Raw genomic sequence first — 14,045 nt, 5'->3', positions numbered from 1 at the left:
AGGCTGTCCGTCTTCCATCTGTGTAGTAGCAGGAAAACTGCTCTGCTCTGCTTCTGGGGTATTAGAGGTTCAAAGGGAACACAGGTCATCACAATACTGTGTTTGGAATAGAAAGCAAAGTAATTATCTCTTAACCAGCTGCTGTCAGTTGCCTCAAATCCCTGGGGTTTTCACCTTCTTTCTGAAGACAGCGCTCAAAGGACACACTCATTGTTGTGAACCCCCGTCAGACAGTGTACTGGGAGGTGAGAGGTTTTTTTTGTGACATGTCTCTGGCATTACTGGGATCACTGTGTGACTCTGGAACAAAGAGTGAGGTTTAAACATGATATCCCCACGGTGTTATGGGCAATTCCATGGTAAACAAATGATGCAGTTTTTCAACAACTCTGCACAGAGACTACTTTTCAACAATTTCTGTGCAGATGCAACTGAGTTCAATATCTGCTCTGCAGAAAGAATGTGGTGTCAGCCATGACATGGCCCCTTGAGTTTGAAAAACTATTTTCTTACTGAACTAAAGTAAGTGAAGTGGATTTACACCCGGTAACGTAATTACGGTAGCGTAATTACGTCATGGTCCCTGATCTATACTACACGGAAATGCATAATTATGGATATGAATGTCATTCTCATGTTTCACAAGTTTGGACATCACATCGGAGTACAATACAGCAGAGTAATGTATAGTTCAGTACAATATACTGTACTATCTTTACTGTATTACTGTATTGTCTTGGACTGTGCTCTACTTGCTGTACTGTGCTATCCAGACTTGTGAAACATGCAGTATCAGTCAAAAGTTTGGACACCTATTCATTCAAGGGGTTTCCTTTATTTTTACTATTTTCTACATTTTAGAATAATAGTGAAGACAAAAACTATGAAATATCACATATGGAATCATTTAGTAACCAAAAAAGTGTTAACCAAACCAAAATATATTGCTGTGATGACAGCTTTGCACACTCTTGGCATTCTCTCAACCAGCTCCATGTGGAAGGCTTTACCAACAGCCTTGAATGAGTTCCCACGTATGCTGAGCTCTTGTTGGCTGCTTTTCCTTCACTCTGCGGCCCAACTCATCTTAAATCATCTCAATTGGTTTGAGATCGGGTGATTGTGGAGGCCAGGTCATCTGATGCAGCACGCCATCACTCTCCTTCTTGGTCAAATAGCCCTTATACAGCCTGGAGGTGTGTTGGGTCATTGTCCTGTTGAAAAATAAATGATAGTCCCACTAAGTGCAAACCAGATGGGATGGTGTATTGCTGCAGAATACTGTGGTAGCCATGCTGGTTAAGTGTGCCTTGAATTCTAAACACCGACAGTGTCACCAGTAAAGTACCATCACACTACCTCCATGCTTCACGATGTGAACCACACATGCTGAGATCATCCGTTCACCTACTCTACGTCTCACAAAGACACGGACTCACCCAAAGGACAGATTTCCACCAATTTAATGTCAATTTTTTGTGTTTCTTGGCCCAAGCAAGTCTTCTTCTTATTGGTGTCCTTTAGTGATGGTTTCTTTGCAGCAATTTGACCACAAAGGCCTGATTCACGCAGTCTCCTCTGAACAGGTGATGTCTGTTACTTGAATTCTGAAGCATTTATATGGGTTGCAATCTGAGGTGCTGTAAACTAATGTAAAATCAGCAACAAAAAAACTCCCTTTTTCAGGACCCGGTCTTTCAAAGATAATTCGTAAAATTCCAAATAACTTCACAGATCTTCATTGTAAAGGGTTTAAACACCGTTTCCCATGCTTGTTCAATGACCCATAAACAATTAATGAACATGCATCTGTGGAACGGTCGGTAAGACACTAACAGCTTATAGACAGTAGGCAATTAAGGTCACAGTTATGAAAACGTAGGACACTAAAGAGGTCTTTCTACTGACTCCGAAACACGCCAAAAGAACGATGCCCAGGGTCCCTGCTCATCTGTGTGAACATGCCTCCTTGCAGCATGCCTAAAGGCACGAGGACTGCAGATGTGGCCAGGGCAATAAATTGCAATGTACAGTGAGATGCCTAAGACAGCGCTACAGGATGGACAGCTGATCGTCCTCGCAGTGGCAGACCACGTGTAACAACACCTGCACAGGATTGGTACATCCGAACATCACACCTGTGGGACAGGTACAGGATGGCAACAACTGCCCGAGTTACACCAGGAACGCACAATCCCTCCATCAGTTCTCAGACTGTCCGCAATAGGCTGAGAGAGGCTGGACTGAGGGCTTGTAGGCCAAATTTTGATAACAGTAAAATCACTAACTAATTGGTAGGTCTACCATTTACTTGTTACTTCTGTGAACTTTCATTGTCCTCCCTCAGTGAGGGAGAGGAATTAGATGTAATTCTGTTACCAAAATATATAAGGCAATATTTCTTAAACTAACAGAAGGTAAAACATGTATCAAACTAAATACACTGCTCAAAAAAATAAAGGGAACACTTAAACAACACAATGTAACTCCAAGTCAATCACACTTCTATGAAATCAAACTGTCCACTTAGGAAGCAACACTGATTGACAATAAATTTCACATGCTGTTGTGCAAATGGAATAGACAAAAGGTGGAAATTATAGGCAATTAGCAAGACACCCCCAAAAAAGGAGTGATTCTGCAGGTGGTGACCACAGACCACTTCTCAGTTCCTATGCTTCCTGGCTGATGTTTTGGTCACTTTTGAATGCTGGCGGTGCTCTCACTCTAGTGGTAGCATGAGACGGAGTCTACAACCCACACAAGTGGCTCAGGTAGTGCAGTTCATCCAGGATGGCACATCAATGCGAGCTGTGGCAAAAAGGTTTGCTGTGTCTGTCAGCGTAGTGTCCAGAGCATGGAGGCGCTACCAGGAGACAGGCCAGTACATCAGGAGACGTGGAGGAGGCCGTAGGAGGGCAACAACCCAGCAGCAGGACCGCTACCTCCGCCTTTGTGCAAGGAGGTGCACTGCCAGAGCCCTGCAAAATGACCTCCAGCAGGCCACACGTGTTGATATTAGTTGGCAAGGGCCTATACGTAGACATTGTGTTTTGGGGCCTTTACGTAGACATATATTTCTGATACCCTTTTAAGCCTTTTCTGGTAATGTTTTCTGAGACCCCTTTTTCATCTGTTAATCCAGAAATCAAAGCCTTTACTTATGAAGCTGAACCTTAACCTGCTCAGGACCTCAGACTGGGGTGTTCATCAAGGATCTCTCTGTACATTGCTCCGCTCATCTTTCCCTTGATCCTGACTAGTCTCCCAGTCGCTTTTAAGATGGGGGGGGATTATTTTTTTTTTTTTAATCTATGCCTTCATTTCACAAAAATATAGACTCTTAGCTTTCATTTTGATATGCTCCTATAAACTTCACATGATGGTGCTCATTGGTCCTTTTCGATGGAAATGCCCACACGCAAACAGTAGACCTCTTTCACACTCTTCCCCTTCTCCTCAAACACTTCCCCTCCTACTCACTGAGTTCCCCACCCCCTTTTTCTCTAAATACCCCAGGAGCCCTCTCTCTCAACCTCACCCCCCTGGTCATAAACGTGACCCTCTGCCTGTGAGGGACACATTTGGTGTTGTCACATCACCCTGTCAGTGACACATGAAGCCTGTTATTGTCATACGTTTAGAATGAATATAGTATTTTGTCCATAGGCAGTACATAAGTCATTCCAGTCAGTGAATTCCATACACATTACAGGTTTGTGTTCCTCAACTCTTTTGATAGTTATGAAACTGTCATCCAGTTTCAGCTGCTCTGAAGTGTTTTGACTCAGGATGTTGTGCTGGTCACGGACTGACAAACTAATACCCTCCTTTCCTCCATCAGATGTGAAGAAGGACTGGTCGGACCATGCCCTGTGGTGGGAGAAAAAGAAGACGTGGCTGCTGAAGACCCACTGGACCCTGGACAAGTATGGTATCCAGGCAGACGCCCGGCTCCTCTTCACCCCCCAGCACAAGCTGCTGCGCCTGCAGCTGCCCAACATGAAACACATGAAGGTCAAGGTCAACTTCTCCGACCGCGTCTTCAAGGCGGTCTCTGACATCTGCAAGACTTTCAGTAAGTCACCAGTCATTTTGTCAACATTCAATAATGCTCCTATCCTACCGATGGTTCTGTACAGCAGCGATCCCCAACTGGTGGCCTGTCCCCCCAAGTTTTCTGAGCAAAAACAAATGTATATATTTTTTGCATTTACATTGTTGAACATAAGACTATAAGGAATCTGTTCCCAAGTATTCCCACGCATAATAGACAGACGTGATCGTATACGCTTTGAAATGCTGTTTTAGTCAAACGTATCTGTTTGGGCTTTTTATTTAAAGAAAATACTTTTTAACCCTTTTTCTCCCCAATTTCGTGATTGCTGCAACTCCCGTACGGACTCGGGAGAGGCGAAGGTCAAGAGCCATGTGTCCTCCGAAACACGAACCTGCAAAGCCACACTGCTTCTTGACACACTGCCTGCTTAACCTGGAAGCCAGCCGCACCAATGTGTTGGAGGAAACGCCGTACAACTGGCGACCGTGTCGGCGTTCAGGAGTCGCTAGAGTGCGATGGGACACGGACATCCTGGCCGGCCAAACCCCCCCCTTAACCCGGACGATTCTGGGCCAATTGTGCGTCGCCTCATGGGTCTCCCGGTTGCGGCCGGGATCGAACCCGGGTCTGTAGTGACGCCGTAGATCGCTGCGCCACTGTTTGGGCTTTTTGCAGTCTACAAATGATTTGTAATTATATTCCCCCCCCCCCCCCCCGACCATCAGCTCAAGAAGAAATCGTCCCGTGGCTGAATCTAGTTGATGATCCCTGCTGTACAGTATGTACTCTTTCTAACCTTGCCATAATACTGACTGTTGATCATTTTAGGTAAACTAGTGGAAGTGTTTCCGCCTCCCATTGAGCCAGGCATGTCTGCTGCTGCTCTTTTCTTTCCTTTAGCTTTTTGTTGTGTTTATCAAACAGAGCCTGAGCTATCAGCAATCAACGCTCCCTGTCAGGAGAGGTGACGCGGACTGTTCAGGCACCTTGCCTCTGTCCTGTCCTTGAACTACAGCTGTTAAATAGTCTGAATCATGTTTAGTCAACAAAGTTTATCAATCTAACGCACCTGAATGACTCAAACATTCGGAGAGAGGGATATTGTCTCCCATACACACACGCACACACACACACACACACACTACTGTCTAGATTTAGCCCTTAAGGCCCTGCCCCCTGACAACCACTGGGCGGTCAGCAGACAGCCTTCCTCTATCCATATCTCTGCCCTATGGCCCTGTCAGCTAATGTTAGAGGTCAAACATCGGAGCCTAATGCCCTCCTGACCTTGTAACACGGATCTCGGTCACTCCTCCATGTCGGCTCCAACCAGAGCCCTCTGTCTCAAATGAAGACAGCAGGTGAGGATTTATATATGAAACCTCCATCAGGCACTGTCTGGCCTTTGTTCAGAAGGCACGACTCAGGAGTTATGGCTGTTTTACTGTTATGGTTGGCTCTTCCAGGTAGCACTGGAATCTTGCTTTTTATTTTGCTAAACGGGAACTTTTATTTATAAAGGCAAAAAGAGGCCCTCTATGAATTCCTTTTCTTTGAAATGAGAAAGAACAAATAACATTTGTTGGAGTATAAATAAACTGGGTGACTCTTATTCAGAGATGGCTGAATAACTAAATGAAAAGGGCTAGTAGCAGCACCCTCCCCCACCTCTGCTGTACAGTCCTCATTAGGAATGCGTCTACCTCTGCCACAATAAATCTGGTTTTAGTTTGAGAAATTCAGGACAAATTGCTCTTGGCTGACTTGGCGCATGACTTACGGTGGCTGGGGAGGTACACGCAGTGCGTCTCTCTCTGGGAAGTTTTCAATCATATCCTTCTTATGGTGACCTCTTCTGGAACTATTTTATTTTTCATTATCTGGGGAACTTTCAGTTTAATAATTTCCTGTGAGTGTGACTGACAGAGCGCTGCACAGCATGGGGAATGAAATGAGGAATAAGCAGGGCCAAGAAGGGAAGACTGGAGGCCTTTCCAACTGGCTGACACTGCAGACGGGGAGAAGGAGAGAGTATAGAGATGTATTATCTTTGCAGCTGTACAAGACACTGGCCATTCAGACTGACTCCCACTCTTGTCTGTTTTCCCCTCTCTATCTCTTGCTTTCCTCATAATGATTGATTTGGAGGCAGGGGATTTTTTTTGTTTTTGTCTTCAGTCATGCAGTAGCTGTTTCCTGGTGCAGACCAAGTTCAGTCCTTCACCACAGGGGAGTTCTGTCTTTTCTTTCCCTCTATCTTTTTCCCGTCACAAACAAAGTACACTATCTGAACACACATTGCTAACATCCAAACACTTTCTTTCTTTCGCTCTCTACTTCTCATTCCCCTTCTTTCTCTCTTCTCCCGCTCCCTTCCTCTCTCTTTCCCCCTTTACCAGATGCGTCAGAACACCGTAGAACACCACTCATCAGAACACCGTAGTAAAATGACCCCTTCACTCTGCTCCAGCTTTCTAACTGTCTTAGTACTATCAATGAGTCACTGGCAGCTCTGTGATTCTGCACAATGTTGTTTATTTGGCTTGTCTCAGTCAGTGAAGGGGAGACGTTTTCATAACTTGGATGGTGAAATACCATGTTTATCCTTCATACTGAGCCAATCTAGTAAATGTTCTTTCCTGATTTCTTTAATGCTGGCATTGTGTGCCAGTAGTGCTACTACCCCATATTGCCCAAGAGGACAGACCTGGGCCAGGTGTGTAAAACTGATCTATAGTGGGAGACAGACTAATTGTCAACCATGACACGGTTGTGCGGCTCGTCTGCCTCACGGGAGAGACGGCGAGATCACAGTCCGCAGCAAAAATGTTGCTGCGCATCTCTGCCACCCTGTCTGTCTGCAGAGGGAAGCCCAGTATGGGCTCTACACATGGGTGTAGGGATGGGGACTGCTTTAGCCTACTGGTGGTTTGTTAAATGAATCGGATTGATGCACTATTATTATAGCTAGTGACCTCTTGATATAAGAGGAAAGACACTCCCTGGTTCTGGTTTAAATGTATGGTAACATTCTGTCTTCTTCGATACTCTACTGCTGAGCTGGCACCCTGGATATTGTCAAAAGGATTTGATTTAAGATGTTTCTTATTTTGTGAGTGTCATGTTTTTGAACCACTTATCAATTTTGCAGCCTTGCTCTGGTACCCCATTCTGTTTGGCTCTGGGTAGAAGTTGTCCTTAGCCACAGATCTAGGATCAGCTCAACTACCCCAAGTCATATTAGTGCATAGAATGCAAAACTGACCGTAGTTCAGTGTCTTACGTCAACTTCAGCACCACCTGCAGAGCTCTGGTTGGTATGGCATTATCACTTTGTCCTGCACCCTATCCTCTTTCTGCCTCCCCCGCTCCTCTCCTCCTTCTCAGTATTGGCAGGCTGCATCAGGGGCCTGCATTCCTCTCCTCCTTTCATGTGACTGATGAAAAGAAGGGCTCTGTCCATTCCCTTGTTCAGCCCATCTCTTGCAGGTGCTGGGGTCAAAGGTAGCAATCATAGCCATTTCCAATACCAAACAGTTATGTGGGTAACAACCGAACTTGAAGCTTTGGTGCAACTCCTATTGACACACTTGTTGACTCACTCCTCTGTGCTCAGCAGTGCTACGGCTAGGTAGCCTGCCTGCACTCAAATGGCTGTATAAGGGCACAGGGCTTGTGCTGCAATGCAAGAGAGCGGAAGAAGTAGAGGGAGGAAAGGCTAGAGAGAGAGGGGGAGAGTGAGCTACCATCTGGTACTTCTTAAAACCCTTAGTGCTTTTTGCTATAGTAACACAAACTAAACAAACTACTCTCCCTCTATCCTACACATGTTCCTCCTCAGCAATGGAAAATAGGGAGTGAGGTTTAAAACTGGCAAATATAGAACAAAATGACATTTAAATTCCAAAGTCACAACCACCCATCTCTTAAATGAGAGTAGAAGCATAGAAAAAAAGACAGCACAGCCATTTACTCCAGCTGTGCTTTTAGAATCTAGACAGTGCACGTCTATCTTTTCCAGATGCATTCTGGCAGATTGAGCCAGCTCCTCAGAGCCGTCCTGAACGCTGGAGATGAATTTTGAGTAATGGTTCGCTGGCCTTCTCAGCCAACACAGAGAGAGGAGTATGCAGCTCTGTTTTAGTCATTATATCAGGTCTGCAGTGTCTGTGTCTGTCAGAGGAGCTCCCAGCATAGTTTAATTGCATCTGCACACACACACACACAGAGATACAGTCCTACACACGGACTCAACCGCACGAATGCCCAGCTGTCCCGTCTTCAGTCAGGTTGTTGTGGAACAAATAACTATCAAAACCCCCCAAAATGATTTATTAATTTATCTGTTATTTTATGTTCATGATGGTCTTCATCCATAATCGTCAGTTACACAATTATTTGTTAATTGTGCCAGCTCTATGTACGTGTGCAGTTAGTCGACTACACATCCTCACCCCTCTCGTTTGGGGAAGGTTAGGGGGGTGTTGGAGTCCCCCCTTGTGCACAGCTCTCTATGATTCTCTCCAACTCGCTCTCTTTCTATTTCTCTGTCTTTCTCATGTCGTCTTTGTGCTGGGTTTGCCTACCTCCTATTCTAATTCTTTAAGTCAACGTTGTGGTTCATGTGAGGCCTGGAGTTGAAAGATCTGTAAACCAGGGCAGTGACCCATTTGGTCTGGATTGGGTTAACCTTGTTACAAGGCTATGTTTTTGTGATTTAAGCTAAACTCTGACAACCCCATTGATTCTTGGGCTCTCCCACTTCTCTCTATCCCCCTCTTTATCTCACTATATTTCTGGCTATCCCCATATTTCATTCTTTCTCTCTCTCATTGAACACTCCACAGGGTCTCTGGATTGGGTTAGTGTTGCAAGTTTTAATGTCACATGCACAAGTACAGTCAAATGCCTTTCTTTCCAGCTCTAACACAACATTGCAGTAATCAATAACAGGGTAATACTGAGACAACAAAATAGAAATTAGAACACCAAGTCAGTACGCATACTATATACAGGGTCAATTCCAGTACCATATTTACAATGTGCAGGGACACTCGAGTGATGGAGGGAGATACAGTGCATTGAGAAAGTATTCAGACCCTTTTACCTTTTCTGCATTTTGTAACGTTACAGCCTTATTCTAAAATGTCTTTTTTTCTCTCATAAATCTACATAAATACCCCATAATGATAAAGCAAAAACAGTTTTTTTTTTAGAAATGTTTGCAAATTAATCACCTTTTGACAGTGATTACATCCTTGAGTCTTCTTGGGTATGACGCTACAAGCTTGGCACACCTGTATTTGTGGAGTTTCTCAGATTCTTCTCTGCAGATCCTCTAACGCTCTGTCAGGTTGGATGGGGAGCGTCGCTGCACAGCTATTTTCAGGTCTCTCCAAAGATGTTCGATCAGGTTCAAGTCTGGCCTCTGGCTGGGCCACTCAAGGACATTCAGAGTCCCGAAGCCACTTCTGTGTTGTCTTGGCTGTGTGCTTAGGATCGTTGTCCTGTTAGAAGTCGAACCTTCGCACCAGTCTGAGGTCCTGAGAGCTCTGGAGCAGGTTTTCATCAAGGATCTCTCTGTACTTTTCTCCGTTCATCTTTCCCTCAATCCTGACTAGTCTCTCTGTTCCTGCTGCTGAAAAACATCCCCACAGCATGATGCTTCCACCACCATGCTTCACTGTAGGGATGGTGCCAGGTTTCCTCCAGATGTGATGCTTGGCATTCAGGCCAAAGAGTTAAATCTTGGTTTCATCAGACCCGAGAATCTGCCATGTGCCTTTTTACCTAGGGTTCAAGTCCCTTCTCCCCCGATTGCTCAGTTCGGCCTGGCGGCAAGCTCTAAGAAGAGTCTTGGTGGTTCCAAACCTCTTCCATTTAAGAATGATGGAGGCCACTGTGTGCTTGGGGACCGTCAGTGCTGCAGACATTTTTTTGGTACCTTCCCCAGATCTGTGCCTTGACACAATCCTGTCTCGGAGCACTACGGACAATTCCTTCGCCCTCAGGGCTTGATTTTTGCTCTGACATGCACTGTCAACTGTGGGACGTTTATATAGACAGGTGTGTGCCTTTCCAAATCATGTCCAATCAATTGAATTTCCCACAGGTGGACTCCAATCAAATTGTAGAAACATCTCAGGTATGATCAATGTAAACAGGATGTACTTGAGCTCAATTTCAAGTCTCATAGCAAAGGGTCTGAATACGTATGTAAATAAGGTATTTCTGTAACAAAATGTGGAAAAAGTTAAGGGGTCTGAATACCTTTCGAATGCACTGTATGTATAGGGGTAAGGTGAATAGGTATCAGGATATATGATGATAAACAGAGTAGCAGCAGCATATATAATGATTGTATGTGGCTGGGTGCTTCTGCATATTGTGTGTGTGAGCAAATTGAGTGTGGTGGTGTCAGTGTGTGTAGGGCCCTTTGAGTGTGCATCGAGACATAATAATTCAAATACAGGGCTCAACTCAGTCTGTGTAGTCATGTTGTTAGGTATTTAGCAGTCTTATGGCATGGGGATAAGCTGTTCAGGAGCCTGTAGGTGTCAGACTTGAATCACCTGGACACTGTGTTTTGGAGATTTCTTGTAACTCGGTCTCTGTTTCTCTCACTCGGTGTCTCACTCTCTCTGTGTCACTCTCTCACTCTCTCGGTGTCTCACTCTCTAGACATCCGTCATCCAGAGGAGGCATCTCTGCTGCGTAAGCCCCGCGACCCCAAGAAGAAGAAGAAAAAGCTGGAGGAGGCTGAGGAGGCGGCTCTGGAGCTGGAGGGGCCACTGCTCACCCCTGGATCAGGTAGTAAGTTTCACTAATTTACCTCAAACACACAATGCCTACCCTGAAACCCATCTCCAACAGCCTTCTACTCCATAGTGTCCTACTGGCTGGGCCTATGAATGCTAACCCAGTTAGTATCCACAGGCTGGACAGCATATGCTGTCTAAATACTATCCCTGTTAGCGGTTAGCAGCTGGACTAATCTATGTCTTTAACACAGGCCTGGCTCTGGCTCTGGCTCTGGCTCTCACATGCTGCTCTGATGAAATACATTAATAATATAAGGGATGCTACTGTACCAGGGATCTTACCTTGATTGGAGGAAAATCCTTTCATTACACCACCATGAAGGTCTGTGTAAATCTGGAGAATTCTGGTTACACTTCCACTCCTGGAATGTCCACGATGGAATCATGTCTTCACAGTCCAATAACCGGTTGAATAGCTGCATCCTTTGTCTTTCTTGGAGCATCTAGCTATTCCTCTACCTATAACCACCCATAGGGTTTTAAAAACAGTCGACAACAAATTAGTGTTTTTTTGTTATATTATCTGCCTAAATAAGACTGAGTTTGAGGAGTAAGGGTATGATTTGCAGACTCTGGGTTCCTTACTCCTTAGCAGGGAGGGAGGGAATGGTTGGGATTCCTTGCATAGTTGGTCAGCCTGCCATTTTAAACCCAAACCAGGCTGCAGAGCAATAGCTACACGCGGCCACTCCTCCTCCCGCCTGCTAGCCCTGTCAGTGAATTTGCTACAGTGATGTGAGGAAGGAGGAGGAACATGGGGCTGTGCTGTGGTATCTATGCAGTGTTAGCCAGTGTTGATAATGCTAAGGCAGTGTGAATGGGCCTCCATTGTCCCAGCCCTGCCCCTGTATCTACTTGGCCCACTATCCCAAACATACATACACAGCCTGTAGGCTCAAGGAGGGGTGAGAAAAGGGGACAGAAGGGGTGAGAGTGGCAGGAGGGGGGAAAAATTGAAGGGGGGAGAAGGGACATGAAGCCAACAACCTCTGACTCTTGGCTCTCTCTCAATGCTTTATGTCAATTTTATGCTTCTTGGTTCCCATTGCCATTTGACTCCATGGGTGATCCTGTGAAATGGTCTGACTTTTTCTGAGTATTAGAATAAAAGCAGAGTTTCCCTAATTCCTTGAGTTACACCTTTTTATTTATATTATACAGTTGAAGTCGGAAGTTTACATACACCTTAGCCAAATACATTTTAAACTCAGTTTTTCACAATTCCTGACATTTAATCCTAGTAAAAATGCCCTGTCTTAGGTCAGTTAGGATCACCACTTTATTTTAAGAATGTGAAATGTCAGAATAATAGTAGAGAGAATGATTTATTTCAGCTTTTATTTCTTTCATCACATTCCCAGTGGGTCAGAAGTTTACATACACTCAATTAGTATTTGGTAGCATTGCCTTTAATTGTTTAACTTTGGTCAAATGTTTTGGGTAGCCTTCCACAAGCTTCCCACAATAAGTTGGGTGAATTTTGGCCCATTCCTCCTGACAGAGCTGGTGTAACTGAGTCAGGTTTGTAGGCCTCCTTGCTCGCACACGCTTTTTCAGTTCTGCCTACAAATGTTCTATAGGATTGAGGTCAGGGCTTTGTGATGGCCACTCCAATAACTTGAATTTGTTGTCTTTAGGCCATTTGGCACAACTTTGGAAGTATGCTTGGGGTCATTGTCCATTTGGAAGACCCATTTGCGACCAAGCTTTAACTCCCTGACTGATGTCTTGATGTTGTTTCAATATATCCACATACCTTTCTACATAAACTTAGGTTGGAGTCATTAAAGCTCATTTTTCAACCACTCCACAAATTTCTTGTTAACAAACTATAGTTTTGGCAAGTCGGTTAGGACATCTGCTTTGTGCATGACAAAAGTCATTTTTCCAACAATTGTTTACAGACAGATTATTTCACTTATAATTCACTATCACAATTCCAGTGGGTCAGAAGTTTACATACGCTAAGTTGACTGTGACTTTAAATGGCTTGCAAAATTCCAGAAAATGATGTCATGGCTTTAGAAGCTTCTGATTGACATCATTTGAGTCAATTGGAGGTGTACCTGTGGATGTATTTCAAGGCCTACCTTCCAACTCAGTGCCTCTTTGCTTGACATCATGGGAAAATCAAAAGAAATCAGCCAAGACCTCAGAAGAATAATTGCAGACCTCCACAAGTCTGGTTCATCCTTGGGAGCAATTTCCAAATGCCTGAAGGTACCACGTTCATCTGTACAAACAAACAATAGTACGCAAGTATAAACACCATGGGTTCACGCAGCTGTCATACCGCTCAGGAAGGAGACGCGTTCTGTCTCCTAGAGATGAACGTACTTTGGTGCGAAAAGTGCAAATCAATCCCAGAACAACAGCAAAGGACCTTGTGAAGATGCTGGAGGAAACGGATACAAAAGTATCTATATCCACAGTACAATTAGTCCTATATCGGCATAGCCTGAAAGGCCACTCAGCAAGTAAGAAGCCACTGCTCCAAAACCGCCATAAAGCCAGACTACGGTTTGCAACTGCATATGGGGACAAAGATCGTACTTTTTAGAGAAATGTCCTCTGGTATGATGAAACAAAAATATAACTGTTTGGCCATAATGACCATCATTATGTTTGGAGGAAAAGGGTAAGGCTTGCAAGCCGAAGAACACCATCCCAACCGTGAAGCACGGATTTGGCAGCATCATGCTGTGGGGGTGATTTGCTGCAGGAGGGACTGGTGCACTTCACAAAATAGATGGCATCATGAGGAAGGGAAATTATGTGGATATATTGAAGCAACATCTCAAGACATCAGTCAGGAAGTTGCAGCTTGGTCGCAAATGGGTCTTCCAAATGGACAATAACCCCAAGCATACTTCCAAAGTTGTGGCAAAATGGCTTAAGGACAACAAAGTCAAAGTATTGGAGTGGCCATCACAAAGCCTTGACCTCAATCCTATAGAAAATTTGTGGGCAGAACTGAAAAAGCGTGTGCGAGCAAGGAGGCCTACAGACCTGACTCAGTTACACCAGCTCTGTCAGGAGGAATGGGCCAAAATTAATCCAACTTATTGTGGGAAGTTTGTGGAAGGCTATCCGATGCGTTTGACCCAAGTTAAACAATTTAAAGGCAATGCTACCAAATACTAATTGAGTGCATGTAAACTTCT

The 14,045-nt window shown here is 44.6% G+C and overlaps 1 protein-coding gene across 6 annotated transcripts in view; it reads left to right on the top strand.

Moving 5' to 3' along the window:
* Positions 1-14,045, top strand: part of LOC139563877 (fermitin family homolog 2-like) — a 76,095-nt gene that overhangs the window by 33,622 nt on the left and 28,428 nt on the right. For 3 of the 6 annotated variants that reach the window (XM_071382861.1, XM_071382866.1, XM_071382865.1), the window contains exons 3-4: positions 3,845-4,078; positions 10,742-10,870. In XM_071382861.1, the coding sequence (XP_071238962.1) occupies positions 3,845-4,078; positions 10,742-10,870 (363 nt within the window). Of the gene's footprint in view, positions 1-3,844; positions 4,079-10,741; positions 10,874-14,045 lie in introns of all 6 variants that reach the window. The other 3 variants (XM_071382862.1, XM_071382860.1, XM_071382864.1) reach the window with 1 other exon arrangement.

This window comes from Salvelinus alpinus, chromosome 34 (genome assembly GCF_045679555.1).
Source record: "Salvelinus alpinus chromosome 34, SLU_Salpinus.1, whole genome shotgun sequence".
In the NCBI taxonomy this organism is placed as follows: domain Eukaryota; kingdom Metazoa; phylum Chordata; class Actinopteri; order Salmoniformes; family Salmonidae; genus Salvelinus; species Salvelinus alpinus.
The sequence above is the reverse complement of the archived record's forward strand: the minus strand, read 5'-3'. Positions and strand labels throughout refer to the sequence as shown.